A 15654-nucleotide genomic window follows, 5' to 3' on the forward strand; every position below is an offset into this window, starting at 1 on the left:
GAAAGCTGCAATAAGAGAAATCTAGATTTGCCAGTTGCTGCTGATGGTAATTTTGATTCATATTACATAAGACATTACCCTTATTTTGGAACATCCTGGCCATAGATGCCGTAAGTCCATTCCCTATTTTACTTCAGCATAACTCAGCTCTTCCAAGGGAATCCCATTCCATACCCTGTCATAGTGAAGCTGCCTCCCTGTGAGCCAGCTGAATTTAACTGATACCACTAAATAATAAGCAACAGCTAATTGGTTAAACAATTAATTAATTAAACTCTAACATCCCTACTGTAGGCACAGCCAGTCATTGCTGTTTTGGTAATTTGATTTAAATCAATGATTTTTTTGTGATATAAATAATCTTGATTTAAATTAGTCTACCTAGATAGGGACCACAACTTGAAAAAAGAAGAGGTCACTTATCCTCAACTGGAGGTTCTTTGAGATGCATGGTCCCCATTTGTTTTCCAAGACCTGCCCTTCATCTCCTTTACTGTGAATTGAAATACATAATAAGAGGCCCACTGGAGAGACATTGATTTGCACAACCAGCTTCAAGCATGAGGGGATGCATCCTGCTAAAAACACTTCTGGACACAGGAGTGTGCACACCCACTCGTGGAATACAAAAAGGGACCACATGTCTAGAAGAACCTCCAGCAACAAAGCACGACTTTATAGATCTCAGCCATATACCTTCTCCTGGCTCCTCTCTGTTCTCAGTTCAACAGTCTGGGCTGGTAGCATCTGGCCTTGCATGGAAGCTGTCGCCCACCCTCCAACTGCTGCCCATGGCCCTTCTCTGTACTTTTCCCAAGTCCAGTGTAACTCTTTAGAGGGAGGCCACCAGAGCAGCCCAGGGCATTCAAGCCTATTTTCCACTCCAAACACGCAGCGATTCAGTCCAGTGTTAAAATGTGGAGCAGCTGCAACATCTGGGGCCCGCCTGCTGCAGAGGTGGCCAGGCCTCAGGGGCTGGGCCGCCCTCCGGCCGGGGAGCCCTTTGCAAAGTTTGGCAACTTGGCCAAACCGACCCGGGAAATGGTCCGGGTTTGGGGGGGGGGGGAGGCGGAGCAGGTCTCCCCGAGCGGAAGGTGGGAGCAAGGTCCGGGGGGAGCGGGGGCAGCTCCGCAGTGAGTGCGAGGGGGGAGCCAGCCCCACCCCCACGAGGGAGGGAGGGTCCCGTCCCGTCCCTTGACGGAGCCCCTAGGCGGGGCGCTGCCGGGCCCTGCGCGAGCGGCGCGACGCCTCCTCCCTGCGTGCGGCCGAGGCGGAGGAAGCCGCGGGCTGCACAGCGCGGCCGCCCCCGCCGCCGGACCGGAGCGCCAGGCACAGGGGCTGCCCCGCCCGCGACGCCTTTGGTAAGAGACCCGCCGGGAAGGGGGAGCAGAGCGGGGCTGGGCAGCGAGGCTCGCTCTGCTTTGTAGACAGGCTGGAGACGGCCCCGGGCACGCCGCGCTGGGGGACCCCCCCCGCGCCCAAGCGCAGCCGGGCACTGGCGGGGGGGGGGGACCGGGGACTCGTTGCTAGTCCTTGGCTCTGCTTGGGGTGAGCGCGGCTGCCTCCCCCGCCCCGGCAGAGGGGCTGCTGCTGCTGCACCCCCCTTTCCATCGCACGCAGGGGTTACAGGTCGCTGCAGCGGCTCCCAGCATCCCCACCGCGCGCACCGTCCCAGCGCCCTGCCCCGCGGAAGGGTGGGAAAGTTTCAGGAGCAAACGTTTGGGTTTGTTTTTTCCCCCCTGGTCGCCAGCCCAGGAGGCTTGTGCCATGGCCATCTTCATAGGAAAATGGTGACTCGGACAGAAGAGCGGGGGGGGGGGGGGGGGAGTCTCCGTGAATTATTAAGTCAGTTCGAGGTGTTTTGTGTCAGTGGGAGCTGCTAGTACATGAGCTGGTAGAAAAACTGTTGAGGGGGGCGGGGGGAAAGGTGGCATTAAAAGCAAACCCAGCTTTGTGTGTGTGTTGGTCAGGCAGTCAAGTTCAAGTGGGTGTTAGATGTACAAACCTCCTGAATCCCCCAACCTGGGCAGTAGGGTATGTTGGATTGAGGAGGTTTTGTGTGGCCCATGGAGGGTGCTCGGGCAGGGCTTAGGAGGGAGGGCGTGTGAGGGGGATGGGAGTGAGGGGGATTACTTGGCTCTGTGCCCCCTTCTGCTCACAGGCATCCCCTTCTACCCCCCCGTCTTTTTTAAAGCAATAAAGAGACACTTCCAATGAGGCATCTTCCCTCCGCTATGAGGAGAGGAGGAGTAGCAGGCATAGACCTGATTGCTCTTCCCCTTTGACTGGGTCCATACCACAGGTGTTTCTGGATTAGGGACACCCAAAGTACAGAGATTCATGTTGTGAATTGTTTCTGTACTGCTGCACTGACAATCATTCACTTGAAAACTACCTAGCTACCCAGCGCAAAATGAAGCTCCAAGGAACAGAGACCTCAGTCTTATTTCTGTGTATGGAACCAAATTATTTGAACTATGCCCTCCCTCAGCAATTTTAAGGGGCAAGAGCAATGTAGATAGTGAAGGGACAGTTCAGCCATACAAGGGCTCTAGTGATCTGGTCATGAACCAGAGTCCCATTGTGCTAGATGCTGTACAAACACAGAACAAAAAGAAGTTGTCCCAAAGAGATTACAGTTCAACTACTGTACCTCTCGTTTCTGTTCAGTGTTCCTACCACTTGTGTTGGCCCAGACCCATTGAAGGAACATGATCTACTCCAGTGTTTCTCAACCATTTTTTGTAATAAAGTACTTCCTTTAAAAAAATAAGTACCCCCAGTACCTACAGTTTTCAGACACACACACACAATTTTTTTTACCATTACAGCAACATTTGATTAAACAACTTAATCGTAGCCAGGTGAGCAATGACATTTTTGGGTGTAAAAAGTACAAAAATAATAAAGCGCTGTAAAACTTATAACAAATTCAGTTTTCTCCAAATTTCAGTTGTGTTGACAAAACCCCCACGTTTCTCTTGAGTACCCCAAGGGTACCTGTACCACTGGTTGAGAAACACTGATTTCTACTCTTTTGCTGCCATAACAAACTCTCTGACGGCAGTACCATATGTTTGTGCAGGTGAAGAAGTTTAATCACCAACTCATGATGGGTGTGTCATGGATATTTTCTCCCCTGTGTCATGATTCCTTGTTTTAGATTAGAAAGCATTTTTGTTTAGGATGGACTTAGCTAGCCCATGTTTGGACTAACTCAACCAGCCGAAATCAAGCTAAAGATGTTGACCAATTTTCACAGTTTAGATACAAGATGAGTAACTTATGTTAATTAAGCCAGATCTAAACTTGACCTTATTCTAAGTCAAGGTTTAGTGTGCAACTTAGGGAATCATTAGGAATGAGCCAATGAGAGATAGCTGGCAGAAAGTGAAGGTAGGTGAGGAATGAAGACCAATGAAAAAGGTGTGAGGGGCAAGTGGGGATGGGTGTAGTGAAAATGTAGATTGAAAAAGTAAGTGGCAACTAAGATAAGCAATGGAACATGGAAATGGTTAGCCACTCACCCCACAACAAAGATCAATATTCAGTTATCAATGTACAGTAATTCCTCATTTAACACTATAGATATGTTTCAGAAAATGATCGTGTTAAGTGAAAACATGTTTTGCGGGGTCAATTTTCCCATTGAAAAGAATGGAAAAGGTGGGGGTTGCGTTTCAAGCGGTGGTGTCTGTTGGGACCGGGACATAAGGTTGGGGGAGAAAGGGGACTGGGTTACAGCAGGGAGGGGAGGTGTTTGGCTCTGGGGAAGGGAAGGAGAGGGGAGGGGGATTGGGTTGGGAGTATGCCCCTGCGACCGGTCTGCCAGGACCCACACTGCGTCCGGTGAGGGGAGTCGCCGGGGAACAGTGCGGTGAGCGACAAACTCTCTGCCGTTTTGCAGGGAGGCGGGGGAAGCCCCGCACAACCGCCAGCAACAGGCCGGTTGGGGAAATTGTGTTATTCCAGGGATGGTCGTGTAATTCAAAAAACGTTTCCTAAAAAAATAAATCGTGCTATCGTGAAAACGTGTTAAGCGGGCACGTGTTAAATGAGGAATTACTGTAACTCCATAGCAGCATATTCATGTTTGTATTAGCTATCCAGTTGTGTATTCATAAGCCTTTTGATATATATTGACTAAATCCAGACTGATGACATTGAAACAATTTGGTGCTACGTCAAAACATGACTTAATTCACTAATCTATCAGAGCTCCTTCTTTATCAGTATTTGTTTATTTACTATATCTTTAGTTTAGCTCCTGTCATTTTTGATTAAGATAATTATTGTGAAATCTAGATTATAATTTATAATAAAACATCAGACATTTTATATGTTTGATGAACTATTAAATAGTGAAATTAAATGGCTCCTGATTGTGTGAAAGACCCTCTGTTCTTTGTATATGCTCTGGATTAAATAGTGAAAGCCTGTCAAAACTCTGATTTAAAAAGCATTATTTGTATCCAGTTTTTAAAATCTATTACTTTAAAAATTATTTTTATATTTAAATCATTTTGTTTATATATTAATAATGTTTCAATAGCACAACTTCCGATTCTCAGTTGAATTAAATCACTCCACCCTACCAAACCCTTAAAATCTGTTTAAGGGATCTACATGGGAAAAACAAAAAAGGATTTGGCTTACACAATAGCAAATACAGTCTTTTCAGTTGTTTTTTCTTATTTCAGTGCTGTTTGGAGGTTCCTGAAGTTGACTGCCTGCAGGAAATCATGAGGTCACAATACATCACAGTGCCTACAGTAACTATCCTGCTGTTCTTATTATGGATATCACCATCAATGGGCTGCAATAAAGCTCTCTGTGCTAGTGATGTCAGTAAATGTCTGATACAGGTATTTCTTTTCTTTACCTAAAGACTTATAATCAAATTCTGAAACTCTCTCTCAGATAAATTCAGTGATTTTAAATACAGCATCCAGTGATACTGAAATAAAAACCAAACATTATTTTGCTTAGCTGTTTTTTATTAGTTTGAATGGCAGCTGAATCCTCATTCTCTTTGTAATTAATTATATTCCTGTGACACATTTTCTCTGGTTTTTATTGCTAAAAATGGTTTCATGAAAACATTAAGTTGAGATTTAAAAACCAACACAAAATGAGAGTTCGTTTAATTCCTGTACATTAACCGGATGAAGGCTGATTCCTTTGTTTGTAAATTAAGGGGGATAGTATGTGGTTTGTATTTTTTCTGAAATCTGTACTGCACACAAAGGATTCTAACTGTAAGCAGTTACCAATCATTCTTTTAATAATGTTAATAGTAAGGATGTTAAAGACTAGTCGACTAGTCAATAAGCATTTGTTTATTGGATAGTCTTTTGACTAGTTGACTAGTCGATATCCTCCCAACCCCACTGCCTCTCATAGAGACAGCAAAGGGGGGTGTACTTCAAAGTGGCAGCGCCACACAGTGGTGCTGCCACTTTGAAAATCCAAGGTGGCTGCTGCACAGCTGATCTGAAGACCAGCTGTGCGACGGTGTGCTCCTTTAAACCGCTGCCTCTGCATGATTCAGTGAGGCAGCTGTGGAGCCTGGGGTCAGCTGGGAACTGACCCTGGGCTCCCTGTGGCATTACCCCAGAACAAAGAACAGGGCATCCCTTATCCCACCTTCCACTGGGGCGGCCTGAGTGTTGGCTGTCCACTGGGGCGGCCTGAGTGTTGGCTGTCCACTGGGGCAGCCTGGGTGTTGGCTCCCCAGCAGATCCTGGGCTCCGTGGCTTTGAAATGCACAAGATCCCCCGCGGGTTCTTTAAAGCTCTTTAAAGCTCTCTCTCATAGACATGAACGCTTCTTATTGTTCGTAGATGCAAAATGAAATCTTTAAATTTTGCTTTGTGCTCGTTATACAAATGTAGCAGCTGGATATGATGGCCAAAAATTCTTATTGTGCACCTCAGCTCAGGCTAGGGTACTAGTGTCAGAAATTACAGGCAGCAGAACACAATGCTGTCTATACTTAACCGTAGGTTTTAAGTGACTAAAATTAGGGAAATGAGGGAGTGGAGAGAGGAAAATGTCATATCTGCAATTATTTTTCTGTTTACTTGAATTATGTCTGTACAGGCAGTCCCCGGGTTACGTACAAGATAGGGACTGTAGGTTTGTTCTTAAGTTGAATCTGTATGTAAGTCGGAACTGGCGTCCAGATTCAGCCGCTGCTGAAACTGACCGCCAGTTCTGACTTACATACAGAATCAACTTAAGAACCCCAAGCGTCCCCAAGTCAGCTGCTGCTGAAACTGATCAGCAGCTGATTCCAGGAAGCCCGGAGCAGAGCAACTCTGCCTCGGGCTTCCTGTAGTCAGCGCTGGTCAGTTTCAGCAGCGGCTAAATCAGGATGCAAAGCCGCGGGGGGGGGCTCGGGCAGCGAGGCAGCCCAGGTGCGCCTGGACTGCTCCGCTGCCGGCTTCCCCGCGGCTTTGCTCTGCGTCTTCCTGGTCTGCAGACCAGGGAGACGCAGAGAAAGCCCCAGAGTACACGGGCGGCAGGACCGCGAGGTCCCGCAGTCCGTGTACTCTGGGGCAGCCCCGTTCGTATCTGCGGATCCGACATAAGTCGGATCCGCGTAAGTCGGGGACTGCCTGTAATCTTAAAAGTGCCTAAAAACAGCATCAAGTGTCTTAAGGTTTGTTTCACTGACTTTCATATTAAATTTGCACAGTTTACAAATAAACATCTTTGACAAACATGAATGTAATCCTGGGATCTAAAATCCAAACTTAGGTGGGTTTTTTGTTTGCTTTTTGTTTTTTTGTTTTGTTTTTTGGCTCATGCATTGCCCCTCGTGCAGTAAGTTGCTGTATTGGAAACTGAATCTGTGGATAAGGGATGAGCTGGAAAAGTACTAATAGGAGTAGAGTTTGGTTTTGTTTACAGTAAAAAAATATTACTTTTGTTGGTAAAGCTACCAGATGGGACTCAATGGGAATCATTTTTATTGTCTTATTTGTGAGTCGAAGAGCACTTGAAACCTGTTTAAAAGGAATATACCAATTATAACTCTAAAAATGTTAGCAATGCCCCTCTGCCATGTATGTTGGCCAAAATGGACTGTTTCTAAGACAAAGGAAAAATGGGCACAAATCAGATATCTGGAATTGTAATGCACATAAACCTGTAGGGTAACATTTTAACCTGCCTGGGCACTTATTAATGGATTTAAAAGTAGCCATTCTTCTTCAAAGGACTTTCACAAGCCAGTTACAGAGCGTGAGTGTGTGAAATTGACCGTCATATGCAAATTTGACACTGTTTCCCTAGGCTTGAACGAAGACATTAACTGGATGTCACATTATAAAACCAACTCTCCATGCATTTAACATCTCATTTATATCAAAGGCTAAGTATGGGATACTTCCAGCTAAGTCAATTAGCCTCATTAGCACTAATACTATTATTGACAGGTACTTTTTCTCCCCTTTCTTTTCTGTTATAAATTCTGGATTTCTGTTATTTGCACTCCAACTTCCAGCTCATCTGAAGAAGTGGGTTTTGCCCACGAAAGCTCATGATACTGTGTATATTTTTGTTAGTCTCTAAAGTGCCACAGGACTACTTGTAGTTTTTATAGTTACAGAATAACACAGCTACCCCTCTGAGACTTTTTAAAATGTATAGTACATTTGAAATCTAACTAGTTACTATAAAGTTCTCTAACATTCTTAGGAGGAGGAATAATTGAAAAAAAGAGAGATCCATAGTATACCACATCTTGAATACTGTGTACAGATGTGATTGTTTCATCTCAAAACAATATATTTGCATTGGAAAAGGTTGAGAAAAGAGCAACAAAAATGATTTGGGGTTTGGAATAGGTGCCATATGAAGAGAGATTAAAAAGACTGGGACTTCTCATCTTAGAAAATAGGAGACTAAGTGGTGATATGATGCAGGTCTATAAAATCATGACAGGTATGGAGAAAGTGAATAAGGAAAAGTAATTTACTTGTTCCCATAATAAAAGAACTAACAGTCACCAAATTAAATTAATAGGTAACAGGTTTAAAACAAACAAAAGGCAGATTTTTTTCATGCATCTCCCAATCAACTTGGGCAATTCCTTGTCAGAGGAGGTTGTGAGGACCAGAACTTTAACAGGGTTCAAAAAAGAACTAGATAAATTCATAGAGGTTAGGTCCATCAGTGAGGATGGTGGTAACGGTGTCCCTAGCCTCTGTATGTCAAAGGCTGAAAATGGATGACAGGAGAGGGATATCTTGATAATTACCTGTTCTGTTCACTCCTTCTGGGGCAGGCATCTGGCATTGGCCACTGTCGGAAGCCAGGGCTAGATGGACCTTTGGTCTGACCCACTATGGCCATTCTAATGTTATGTATGTTTTTATGATAGAGAGGAACAGTTTTAAATGCCTAATTAGTACATGTCCAGATACTTGGAGGCCCTGACCTCTTGCTTATGGTGATTGGAGTTGCGGGTGCGTAGTACTTCTGTTTCAAAGACTTGTGACTGAGGTTCCCTCTAAGCTGTGCAGCAGCACAGCCCTGCTGCTGCTAAATGAGCCCTGCACAGAGCTGCCTGTCTGGGGGAGGGGCATGTCTCCCTCAGCTACAGCAGCAGCTTCCTGCTGATGACAGAGCAGTGAGTCTCTCCCAGCTGGTACTAGCTGTCCATTTAAGTTGTCAAACACTGATTTTTCTCTCTCTCAAACATTAATCTGGCTTAATGGAGTTAATAGAGATACTGTTTAGCTTAAGAGACCCAACATTTAGCCTATCTTTATGTTCTTTTTAAATTCATATGGTCATCTCTATCCCTTTAAAATATTTCCCCAAAATGAAGAATCCAAAATGTGCAATTATGCTGAAACCCTACAGTGTTTTAGGGAGTTTCTACAACTGGCATAATGTGAGCTGCTCATCTATTCTGCCTGTCTTCTCACGTCATGTGAACAGGAATAATGTGCTTCAGTATCTCGTAGGTCCAGTGAAGGGATAACCTGTGTGCAAACCTAAAACAACTTTGTGAATAGAATAACTCTTAAGGTCTTGACTGCCCTTCTAAAGAATCATATAATTGTTTATTTGCTTCTGTGTTCCTGCAGCACCAGCATTTAAGGAATAGGACGTCCTCGTTATAAGTCCAAGATACATTCCAAAAGACTTGGACTTACAGCGAAACAACTTAAAGCGGGGAATTATTTTCCTGTGGCTGACTTCCATTTGTGGAAATGGATTAATTTTTTTGGCGTGATTTAAGAGCAGGGAATGGGAGGACTTATAATGTATCAGTTCCTATAAGCATCAACGACTTTAGTGCAGACTGGATGTATACCAGGGCAACTTTATAGCAGGGATGCCCTGTATGGGCATAATTCTAGGACTGGTGTTTGAATGCTAAGTGAGATAAGTGCTACTTCAGTATGAGCCCAGAGAATAAAGAAGGGGAGGAAGTGGTTACCTTTTTTAAAAAACTTTTCTAGAGTTATGAACTTAAGCAAAACTACTAGTTACTGAATCTGGAATATAAAGAATTTTTCCTATCAAAGTAGAACAGCCATAAAGTAGGTAAAACTTGTGAACTGGATAATGCCTCTTTAATAGTACTGGGGTATTGCTGCAGTGTGTGAATATTTATCATTTAGATGTTCGGATAGTGAGGCCACCTGGGCTGAAGAAATATTGAAACCCATACTCACTCACATTTAGCACACAGTTATGTAAATATTTTTGCCAGCAGGGCTGGAAGGCAGTACAGTCATTACTACTTCTCCTTACAAGCTGCAGTGCTTAAGGGTGGTCCCCACATAAATATTTATTTTGTTAGAACTGTAACAGAAAAGAGCATGAGATCAACAACACCATATTCATGAAGCTTTTCTTGTATAATACAGTTGCTTCATTTGTGCCCTTGTTTTGCTGGCTAGAATGTTGTATCTTTTTAGCCTTTCCTCTAAATAAAAATTATAATAAAGTAACTTGGGATTTCTATCTCCAATGTTTAGAAGCTACAAAGGTTTAACAATCTTGCATCAGGAGTTGAGGGTTAGCTTTTATGTGTGTGCAGGGCTGTTTAAAAAAACAAGAAGTATTAAGACAATGAAGCTAGCTTTCTGCAGTCATGGATGTACCTTAGCTAGTCAGCTGTTACTATTACTGGAAGTTCCATCCCATTATGATGAAATTTTAGTGGAGTCAGTGACTGAAGTTACATGATGCAAAAACAACCATCTTCTTTTTCAGGGAGTTGGAGTTCAGTCCATATAGTTTACAGGCGCATTTACAAGTAAGTGAGTAAATAACAAATTAGCTGTCAGTTCAGAAGTGGGGGTTAATGCTAGGTAGGATGAGCCCCTTTGTGGCCTGGAATGGCACTGAATGTATGCCAAATCTTATTTCCTCTGAGGGAGCAGCTGTAGTTTGTCTCTGAAATCCTGGGGCAAACAGAAGCAAGCACACATCAACAAAGTAGCTTGTCCATGCTCTTGTTTCAATTGCAAGCCCCCCAAAAAACAAAACCCCAGCACCAATAACTACAACAACAATGCAGAGGTTAAGGATTGGGGCAATAATGCATCCTTGCTTAACCCCAGTTGTAATGACTATAGGGTCCATGTGTCCATGTCCAGGTTATTATAGAGAATTGTGTTAGTCCTTAAAATACACATTTTGGAGGGCAGCACCTTCCCCAGGGCTTCATGATCCATGTAGTCGAAGGCTTGTCAAATCGATGAAGGCCATGTACAGGATCAGGTTTTGCTCCTGAGACTTTATGGATGGAAAACCTAGGTGACCTACTGATAGCACTTCAGGAGTCTGGAGAGGTACTGCCAATAATGCCTCCAGAGGATCCTCCACATCAAGTGGGAAGATCTCTGCACTCATTCCAGCATCTTCACTGAAGCCAGTATTACCAACACTGAAGCAACAAACTTCCTGCACCAACTCCGCTAGGCTAGTCATTATGTGCGGTTGCCAGACTGTTGCCTCCCAAAACAAGTCCTTTACTCTCAGCTCACCTGTTCAGAGGAAATGCTACAAAAATAAACTGAAAGGGTATCTCAAGGAAACTGATGTGGACATCAAAAGCTGGGAGGAGCAGACCACCAACTGCCCTCAATGGCGTCAAATCCTCCAACAGATAGTAGCCCACTTTGAGAAGGACCTTGCCCACAAAGCTAGAAAGCAAGAAAGAAAGCAAGAAAGAAAGCAAGAAAGAAAGAAAGAAAACTTTTTTCCAGAAGGCAGCTGACTCCAGGAAATATCTGTACCTACTGCAAGCAGATCTGTGGTTCTGGGATCTGAATTTTGAGGCATTTTCGGACCCAAATGTAAAACTGTTGTATTGATAATCCTCAAATCCTTCTGAAAACGAGGAAATGCAAACTCAGAACTTCAGAAAATCAAGAGATTGCCCAAGATTATGATGACACTTATTCCTCAGTATCGTTTCAACCTACAACTTCACTTAACCATAATTAAAACATTAGAATTCTTTCATATTCTGCCTCACTGTTTACAGTGTCCTTTGTAATGAAAACCTTGTGCCCTGCTATTGACATAGGCATAGTAACCCTCTTAAATTTTTCTCTTTATTTCTGAGAGCACACCCTAATCCTTCCAGAGTACACAACAATGGTTTTCTTCTGTTGGTTTGTGCTGTTAAAATGAGAGATAGTAGTAAATAGATGAGTTGCAGAATCTAATTAACAACACTCAGTCAAGAACTCCTTTTCTTGTAGGTGTAAGGGCTTCCGGTTAACTTAGCTATCTTAACATTCAATATTAATTAATTCAATTAATTAACATTAATTCAATGTTTTTAAAGTTTTTCCTGTTAACACACTAAGGGTACGTCTAGACTACATGCCTCTGTCGCCAGATTAGGCTACCAGACATAGGAAAATGAAGCGGCGATTTAAATAATTGCCGCTTCATTTAAATTTACATGGCTGCCGCGCTGAGCCGACAAACAGCTAATCAGCTGTTTGTTGGCTCAGCGCGATAGTCTGGACGCGCGGGTGGCAACATCAAAGGTATTTGTCGACCACCCAGGTAAACCTCATTCCAGGAGGCATACCTGGGTGGTCGACAAATACCTTTGATGTCAACACCCACGCGTCCAGACTGTCGCGCTGAGCCGACAAACAGCTGATCAGCTGTTTGTCGGCTCAGCGCAGCAGCCATGTAAATTTAAATGAAGCAGCGATTATTTAAATCGCCGCTTCATTTTCCTATGTCTGGTAGCCTAATCTACATGCCTCTGGCGACAGAGGCATGTAGTCTAGACGTACCCTAACTCTTGCACCCCTCACCTCTCCACCCCCAGATCTGAGCTTCCCCCCCACACATCTGACCCTCTGCCCTGAGCCCCTCCACTTCACCCCACACTTAAATATCATATAGATACTGTCATATTATACCTCCTCAACCTCCTGCCCTAAGGCCTCCCATACCTATAAGAAAATAAATTTCTTTCACCTCTGAAAGACATATTCATCTAGGTTATGATACAAACATTAAACACTAGCTCTTAACATAAGAACAAATCCTTTAAAAGCTTGTCTATTTTCCTTCTTCCCTGCCCTTGCTCCCCAGGCACTTGTAACAAAAGAAACACGTTTCCCTTTGTTGGTAAGATCTAGCAGACTTTGAGCAGATGTATAGAATTACTTTGAACTGCATACTGAAATGCACTATTTTTTTAATGACTGCTGTAGCTAGGAGAAAAAATATGCTATAATTCAAACTTGGACTAAAGATCTTGACTTGGACTACTCCTCATCTGTCCACACAACTCTCTATGTCTGAAATTCATGCTGGTGTAATTTCATTCTGTTTTAAGATTCATTTTTCAATGAAGTTAAGATCTGCTGTTAATTTTTTTGTATAAACTCTTAAACAGCTAATAGGATTTTGAAGCCTTTTCAGCATTGTAGCATTGAATAAAGAATATTTTATAACTGTTTTGTTATACCACAAATAAACATAGGGTATGTTTATATGTTGTAGGTCTAGTACATAATAAAATTGGGTTAACAAAATAGTTTTCATCTGGTTGTTTGCAACAGATTTTTCTCTTATTAAATTATGCTGGGGAAAAAAGAAAAAGCATTTGCGTTTTTAGCTGTTGTCAATATCTTGGGATCATGTTTCTCACTGAATTCAGAAAATTAAGCCTGTAATACAGGATATTTAATATGTGCATCTTTCAAAGCCTTTGTGGAAGGACACAGGCTTTCCATTTGTTTACTAAGGCCTGGGGTCCATTATAAAGTTAGGTTGATGTAAGTCACCTTGCGTTGATCTGTTTGTCAATGTGTGTACACTCCAGTTTCTTTGGCTGACATGAGCGTCTTGTTACAATGGTATTCTAAAACCACCTCTCCAAATGGTGTGGAGCCACTGTCAATCTATTGAGATTGATGCAGTCTGAATGTAGACAGTGTGAGACCTGTGCCAACCTTAACAGTCCTATCCCGCAGTGACTTATTCCCTGCCATGGTGACTGCTCTGGTCACAATGTAAATCTATTGTCCAGGCATCTGAGACTGGAAGCTACCATTTACCCTTTTTAAAACCACCAGTGTGTTTTTTGAAATGCCTTTTCCTGGTTGCCCACTTTGCAGCTCACCCTTGCGTGCAACTGCCCAGCTGATCATGCCGGGTCCATACACTAGATGCACTTCTGCCTGGAATAAACAGTTGATATTGGATCTCCTGGGCCAGTGGGGAGAAGAAGCCATATAAGAAGAGCCATAGACCAGCAGGAGAAAGTCAACATGAAAAGATTGCAAGGGGGATGCAATAAAGGCGTAGGAGAGGGATCGGCAACAGAGCTGTTCGAAAGCAAAGAGAACTTCACTGGGGATACTAAAAGGTCAGGGAGGTCAACAATACATCTGGTGATAGCTTGTAGACTTGTTGCTTATACATCAAACTGTATGCCATACAGAATGGAGACCCCACCAAAATCTTGCAGAGCACTGTGGATACCTGAGAGGAGCACGAGAGAGAAGACTGTGCCACCAACCCCAGCAAGAGAATCCAGGTTCTGTTCAAGACTTTCTGCCGCCATCTAGACAGTCTTGTTAGCTGAGTGTAGATGAGCTTGATGAAAAGGAAGGGATCTAGGATAAACGTGTGCATTCATTTTCTGTTAAAAAGTTTAAATTTCAAGATGGTGCATGGCTCATCCTCAAGTTACCCAGATGCAGGTATCTACTCTTCATAGTTTCACTCATATAAGAAGAGGCAACATAGACAAATTGTATGTGCTTTGCATTCCTGTGTTGGGTTAGATCAGGAGGGATGCAGTTATTCCCGAGAGAGTCGATGAAATGATCATGGAGGTACCCTGCAATCCTCTCCGAAAGGTTTCTAAGGATGGCTGTCTTATTTCTTCCTCTGCAGTAGGATACTATGCCTTGCCATCCTCCAATGAGTTAATCTGGCACCATTGCTGTATACAGGCTAGAGGCATGTGGTGTCTTCAGGAAACCAGTAGAATGTGTATTCTCTGGATCTTTATGAGCCTCAGGCATGAGATACCAGTTAAAATCACTACTGCTTCTGGAAAATAGTGCCCCTGGAAGGCCATGCCCATAGTGGCTGGAGTTGAAGAAGGGGGGTGAATCTCTCCCAAACTGAAGTGTTAATCAGCATGTCTTCTTAAAAGTGTTGATAGGGATAAGGAAAGACCATTGTGAAAATTACATTTCCCTTTCTGTTGTGACAGAAAATTCAAGGGCAGATCAGTCTTTTTATCAGCAGCTTGTGGTGTGGCAGCTTTGAGAGGTGCTCCCACCCAGATTCACAGAACACCTGGTGCTGGCAGAGAGGAGAAAAAAGAGGACATGTTTTGCAAGGTCCTGCAAGGTAATGCTGCATTGAACTGTGAACAAAGGCCTTGAAGAGTCACCATGACACAGATATCTTGGAGGAAGAAAAAGAAGACGAGAGAGGCTCAGACAGCCCTGCAAGGCCAGGAGAAGAAAATGCACTAGGATGTAATAGGACTTCTCAGGCAGCAAACACAAATGTTGCAGACTATGGTTGAAAAAATACTAGATGTTATGCCCTTTGCAGTCTTTGGAGAGTCCTGCTGCTACCGCTTTGCCCCTGGGGACATCAAGGAAAACTACAGCTTCACATATGTTGATGTGAGAGAACAACCAATGGGGTATGCAGAAGCCACAACCAACTAATATTTGAATTGAAATAGACAGAAATATTTGCCGCTTTTCCAATTATAAAGTTACATGCCATTAACTTATGTTAAAAAATGTTATTACATGGTATTATTTTGCATACTGTTTTTCTGAACCTTCCCTCCCCCGTCAATAAAGTTCTATTTTTGAGAATAAAATTATCTTCATTAATTCACAATACATGTTGCAGAATGCATATCAGTACTCGAGGGAAACATGTGAATGTACAGCAAACACCGCGTGATTCTTAGCTTCAGAAACACACACAGTCATATTTATAAATGTACAGCAAGGACTACACAGTTCTTAGCAGCACCCAACATTACAGGCCTAGAGAACAGTTTGGCAGAAAACACTAGGCTGACTGACTGTTAAACTACTCTGTTGGTCAGCAGACAGCCGCTCCATCTCTACCCTCCGTCTGGGTGGCAACTTGTGTCCCTATTTG

At 43.4% G+C, this 15654-nt stretch overlaps 1 protein-coding gene across 1 annotated transcript in view; it reads left to right on the plus strand.

The window, feature by feature from the left end:
• Positions 1 to 1130: 1130 nt before the first annotated feature.
• Positions 1131 to 15654, plus strand: part of TWSG1 (twisted gastrulation BMP signaling modulator 1) — a 38132-nt gene continuing 23608 nt past the window's right edge. The window contains exons 1-2 of the mRNA XM_075920970.2: positions 1131 to 1361; positions 4701 to 4865. Of these exons, the coding sequence (XP_075777085.1) occupies positions 4743 to 4865 (123 nt within the window). The 5' untranslated portion in view covers positions 1131 to 1361; positions 4701 to 4742. The remainder of the gene's footprint in view (positions 1362 to 4700; positions 4866 to 15654) is intronic.

Source organism: Pelodiscus sinensis, chromosome 2 (genome assembly GCF_052426305.1).
Source record: "Pelodiscus sinensis isolate ZL-2025 chromosome 2, ASM5242630v1, whole genome shotgun sequence".
In the NCBI taxonomy this organism is placed as follows: domain Eukaryota; kingdom Metazoa; phylum Chordata; order Testudines; family Trionychidae; genus Pelodiscus; species Pelodiscus sinensis.